A 6,000-nucleotide genomic window follows, 5' to 3' on the forward strand; every position below is an offset into this window, starting at 1 on the left:
GACAGGACTTTTCCAGAAGTATTTTCAGAGTAGATGATGTATGCATTCAGTATCATCCTTGCAAAAATATTGAAAGTGACCTTCTTCCAATATATTTGAGGGTTCGCCTTTCGTCCAAATAACAGTAGATCATTTGGTCAGGACCCATCTACACCACCCATGAAGTGGTTGTAGGAGTCTATCATTTTCGGGTATTTCCTTCACTCTATCTTCTTGATTTTTTTCTTTTTATTATTTTTTGGGTGGATTTGGCCGTATGCTTTGTTGACAGCAAGAGTACAGGATTTTTTCTGGGATTGTTTTTCCCGGTACCCTAAGAATAAAAGGGCTGTCATTTTCTCACATAAGTTTTTTTTGTCCGACTTGAAATTTTTCTTTTAGTTGAGGTGGGATGCCCTTTCTATTTTTTCTAACAGTCCCAGTAACAAAGGTAAGATTTTCATATAAGTAGGTTGCTAGGGGAATACTTGTAAAAAAATTATCAATAAATACATGATACCCTTTGTTCAAATATTGGCCAATTTCCAACAGTTTTTTTTACTACCTTGAATGCCAAACCCTTAGTTATCTCACCACTCTTTTTTGATCCCTTATAACAATAAAAAGCCAAACAATATCTTGATACAGAATCGCATAGCATCCACATTTTGACACCCCACTTATGGTGGGTGTTTATTGGGCAAATATTGGAGTAGTTGTGAATGCGATTTGGTCCCCACTAAACTCTCGTCTATTGATAACTCACGGTGAGGAGTGTAGTATAATCTAAATAGTCTGTTTACAGTTTCCAGTAAAGGTAAAAAATTTTGCACAGGGGTCGTAACCAGGCTCTCCAACCTTAGCCAATTTGCTATTGTCAACCATGTGAAAAAAATTGCAGTATGCTTTCAAATCGTGCCCGACTAAACATCTTCCCATACCAAGGGACAATGTTGTGAATCAGCAGTTGCCCAATAACTCTGAAGATTAGGCTTTCTGTTGAGTCCCATATTCATTATAACAAGCTATAAAAGCTCTCATTTCACCCAACGTTTACAGATCTCCACTGTCGAGCCCTAGAGTGTGGAGGAAAACCTGTGAGCGTGTGTAGCAATATACTGGGTGGCATACCTATTGGTCCTCACTAACAAATTTGGTCAAAATATGAATAGTAAAGAACAAGAAAAAAGTATTCTATAAGGTTTAGCATCATGAGGTGGACAGTGTTTTGGTCCGGGTTGTTCAAAAAACCCTATATTGTGGTCAAAACCAGGATCATTCTCATTGGCAGGAGTCCACTCCATATAATCAGGATTATTTGGATCCAAGTCTGGAGGGATATCCTGATTTTTAGAACAGGCATTTCCAAATACTGAGCATTTCTAATTACATCTTCAATCGTATTTTGAACTGTATTCAAAATAGGCATATTGACATTATTGTTTACATGGCCTAGTTCTGGCAAGTTATCAGAGGCTTCAACAACACAACTACTAGTAGAAGGTAAATCATTAGGCCTACCTGAACCTGCAATAACATCAGCAATAGTTTCATCAATAGATAGACTATTACGACCACGCCTAGAACTTATTTGGTTAGAAACAGGGTGTTCGTCATCTGAGCTAGGCTCTTCTGATAGCTCCCAGTTTGGATCATTGTCAGTGTCATCATCATAGCCTGGAAGAATTTCACTGTCGGTATCATCAGATTGATCTGAGTCGGATATATTGCTAAGAAAACTATCACTAAGATCGCCGATGTATTCCATACCACTAGCAACAACATTTCCTAATCAGCGTGTTTTCACTAACAGGTGAAGCCCGTTTTCCGAGACATTTCCTCCTCGTCAGACGAAAGCTCACTCATACTGAACACTTATTTTTATACTGTTTATAAACAATATAAAACACTAATTATATTGAAAACGATTTATCCACTGAAAAAAGAGGTTATCTGAAACACGAACTCACAGCAAACAAAGCACGAACTCACAGCGAACAAAGCAATACACAAGCCAGCTGATATCCTGACTTCAGCTGATACGTCATAGAAAGTGATGTTGCATTATTCATTACAAAAAAAAAAACATAGAGTATCAAAGTTTACTACCGTACATCGTTATAATCTATAACTATCCCAGATTGCGTATATCGCAAATTAGGTGCATTTGGATCATTTATGTAGCCAGTAAACGCGACTTATCAACGGTCCGACATATCGGACGTCGGAGTTTATGGCCTAAACTGCGATGTCCGATATTTCGGGACCGCGGAGTTTTTAGCCTAAAACTACGATGTCCGATATGTCGGACCGCGGAGTGCAAAGGGTTAAGTCCAATTTGCTTACGGTTTCCCCGGTGTCGTATCCTTCCACAGGAGTTGTCCAATACTGCGCTGAATCTTCCGGTCGATCCCACGATGCGACGATTCCCACAGCAGTATCTCCGCAGGCACTCACTATCACAGGATCCGTGTCACGACACTCACTACACTGCCTCACTGGTACTCACAACTCCCCCGGCTCCCCAGTAGACGGCCTTATATAACCTTCTAGCATTCTTGCTAGAAGGGTCTATACCGGTGGGCTCTGGAAGGTCTAGAAGATTCCGGAGTCAATGGGCAGTGAGTCTTTTACCAGGAAGACTGCTCTAGACTTTCTATTGTCATCAGCCTATTCAGAAGAAAGGACTGGCCCAGCCATTTATGAGGGTGTTGATGGCTCTCGCAGAAGGATTTATGGCGGTCCCTTAGGCCCGGCCTCCACTTGCGATTTGTTGTCGCGCGATTGTTTTGTCGCAGTCGCAAAACTTAATTGAGGTGCATCCACTTGCGACAGAATCGTTGTAGATTTTGATCATGGATGACATCGAAGCAAGTGTTGTGATCGCGCTTTTACTTCGTGCTAGACGTAAACGGCGAAAACATAATTACTGGGTTCACCCAATAACAAGTCAGCGATTACTAAAAGGGCAGTTTCACAAGTTATTTGAAGATTTGAGTGAACATCCTATAAAATTCTTTCAGTATTACCGAATGACGAAAAATAGTTTTGATGAACTTTTGAGAATAATTGGTCCATCAATTACATATAAAAACACAAAATGGAGATTGTCTATACCACCAGAAGAACGTCTATCAGTGACTTTGAGGTGAGTAATAATTACAGAAAATCAAATTATCTTATTTGTTTATCTATTAAAAACTCTTTATTAAATCAAAACATTTTAAAAAACACAAGTACAAATTAATAAAAATCAAATGTTATAGGAATAACTAAGGGTTAGTAGTTTACCCATTAAAAGAGTTACGATAAATCAAAAAGATCACTTCCACTTGCAGAGGGTGATGACAAAACACTTCCTGCAAAATCGTTGTAAAAATTCTGCATTGGCCCAGTATTTTGTGGATACACAGGTTGGTTAGAATTATGTCCGTAAGCAGAATGGCTATGCTGTGGCTGTTGTGTATGTTGGGAAGAGCTGATGTAACCAGGGCGTGGATTAATGTTTCGAGCTTGCCTCATGACGTTTAAAATTTCTATCTTAGCATAATGCTTTTGCTCTTCATTTAATTTTCCTAACATTGGAACCAACATTAAAGCGAAGTGTTTATCTTCATTACCCTCGTCACTTTGTCTTGCTTTCAAAATGTTCAATAAAGATGTCTCATATGAGTTTGCATTTTGTTTCTTACTATTTTTACGCCTTTCACGCTCGGTCTGTGCATTAATGCCAAGTGAGCATCTTGCAGTAGAATTACCTTCTTGAATGTCATCAGATGTATCATGTGGTTGCTCTGGTTCATATCCATCCGTTTCATTGAGGGAGATATTACTAATAGTTTCTCTTCCTTTTACAAAGGGAACCAAAAACAGCAACGCATCAAAATGGATATACTTTCTTCTTTTTGTTGCTCCTTGGCCTGATGTGGTTTTTCGTTGTGCTGCAATTTCCCTCAAAAAGCAGTCCTTTAAATTCTTCCACTTTTTTTGAACGTCTGTACCTGGAATACAAATTTAGTATTAACCCCCCTAGAATAATTAAAAATTATATTTTATTGATTTCAAATGTAAAACCTATGCCATAACTTCATCATAACACTTTTGATATAGTACCTCCTTATTTTCAGAATTTATTATTTTCAGGTACCTTGCCACTGGGAACAGCTTCATTTCGTTACACTTTGAATATTTATTGGGTGCCAGCACAATTGGTCACATCATTAAAGATACTTGCTCAAAATTGTGGACATGTTTACAACCAATACACATGCCTACCAAATCAGAGGAAGATTGGAAGGAGATAGCAAAACAATTTTACTTGCGAACGAACTTCCCAAATTGCATTGGTGCCATTGACGGCAAACATATAAGAATTCAGAAGCCAAATCACTCTGGATCTCTTTTTTACAATTATAAAAATTACTTTTCGATTGTGTTACTTGCTGTAGTAGACGCAGACTATTGTTTTACAGCAATCGATGTAGGATCTTACGGTAGTAACAGTGATTCAAATATTCTGAAAAACTCCGCACTAGGTGCAAAGTTGATTGATGGCAAACTGAACATCCCTCAAGCTCAAACTCTTCCTAATGACGAAAATGGAAAACCTATGCCATTTGTTATAGTTGGAGATGAAGCATTTGCTACATCAAGAAATATAGTGAGGCCTTATCCCAGGAAGAATTTATCCATGAAACAAAGAGTATACAACTACAGAATGTGCCGTGCTCGAAGAATGGTGGAATGCACGTTTGGTATTTTAGCCAACAAATGGCGAATTTTCCATCGGCCATTGAATGTCCAAACGAACTTAGCGGATGACATTATTAAATCATCCTGCGTTCTCAACAACTTTGTAAGAAGAAAAGATGGTATTCGAGTTGAAGATGAATGCTATGAGTGTCCGCTGGTATGTATACAACAAGTCGGTGTACGGGGTACCTCTTCAGGTATCGAAGCAAGAGACTACTTGGCAGATTACTTCATTTCACCTCAAGGCTCATTACCTTGGCAATACGACCATGTTTAAATCAATAAGAAGAAGTTGGCATAATAATACATGGAAGTGATTTACAGAAGAAACCTCTGTTTAAAAAATTGTTTAATACATGTTAAGAGTAACTAAAGTTTAATAATTTCATTATTAATCATTTATACAACCATATCTTGTTAGCCAAAACTACATTTTGGTTTAAATAAATTGCTAATAAAACTATGAACGATGTTTTATTTACAGAAACCTATTAGGTAGACCCTATTAAAATGAAATATTGAAAAAATGTTTCTTGTGAAATAATAATAAAAAATAAACAAAACTGTTGGGAATAAATTAAAAAAGCATACAATATTTTAATAGACGATAATATAATAGATTTATAAGATAATACAATATCAAAGACGAAAATAAATTGATAATCGGGAACATATAGAACTGCAATGAATCCGATAAGATATAAATTATAAGTTAGTGTAGGCTACATTTTTTAGATATCCTGTAGGTGGTATTTTTAGCCAATTAATGCTATCATATTTAAATCACTCACCTTTATGTTTCTTTTCTTTTGATGTAAGGTCATTCCAGTTTTCTATCACTTTACCACACACTTCAGTCCACAGTTTTTCTTTTATATTTCGGTCACTGTACTCTTTTAATTGTTTATTATAAAGAGCCGGTCTCTTTTCTACTTCACTAATTAGCAAATCAGTATCAATGACTGATAATACTAATTTACTAGTAGAGGTTTCACTGTCAGACATATTTATTTAGTTAACAAACAGCCACCGCTCGACAGTACTCAGTCAAAAATGCGACTAAATAATCGCCAGTGGATGCATGTCGATGCCTGTCCGTGTGACTCATTTTATTTCCGCGACAGTCGCGTCGCGGTCAAAATAGGTCCAGTTGCGTTTTTTAAATCGCAGTCGCATTTCTGTCGCATGTGGATGCGCCTGCATTTAAAACAATAGGTTCTATTTTTGCGACTAAACAATCGCGCGACAACAAATCGCAAGTGGAGGCCG

General features: G+C 37.4%; 2 protein-coding genes across 2 annotated transcripts; one reads left to right on the forward strand and one right to left on the reverse strand.

Moving 5' to 3' along the window:
- The first annotated feature begins 2,834 nt into the window (after nucleotides 1-2,834).
- On the forward strand, nucleotides 2,835-5,181 carry LOC124370602 (protein ALP1-like). The gene is made up of 2 exons (XM_046828893.1): nucleotides 2,835-3,127; nucleotides 4,123-5,181. The coding sequence occupies exons 1-2, from the start codon at nucleotides 2,835-2,837 to the stop codon at nucleotides 5,006-5,008; spliced, it is 1,179 nt and encodes a 392-aa protein (XP_046684849.1). The 3' UTR covers nucleotides 5,009-5,181.
- Nucleotides 3,121-6,000, reverse strand: LOC124370603. Its single transcript, XM_046828894.1, has 2 exons — nucleotides 5,523-6,000; nucleotides 3,121-3,980 (listed from the first exon to the last, which is right to left on the reverse strand). Exons 1-2 carry the CDS (start codon nucleotides 5,734-5,736, stop codon nucleotides 3,283-3,285), a joined length of 912 nt encoding a protein of 303 aa, XP_046684850.1. The 5' UTR covers nucleotides 5,737-6,000; the 3' UTR covers nucleotides 3,121-3,282.

Source organism: Homalodisca vitripennis, unplaced genomic scaffold, assembly GCF_021130785.1.
Source record: "Homalodisca vitripennis isolate AUS2020 unplaced genomic scaffold, UT_GWSS_2.1 ScUCBcl_315;HRSCAF=2044, whole genome shotgun sequence".
Lineage (NCBI taxonomy): Eukaryota > Metazoa > Arthropoda > Insecta > Hemiptera > Cicadellidae > Homalodisca > Homalodisca vitripennis.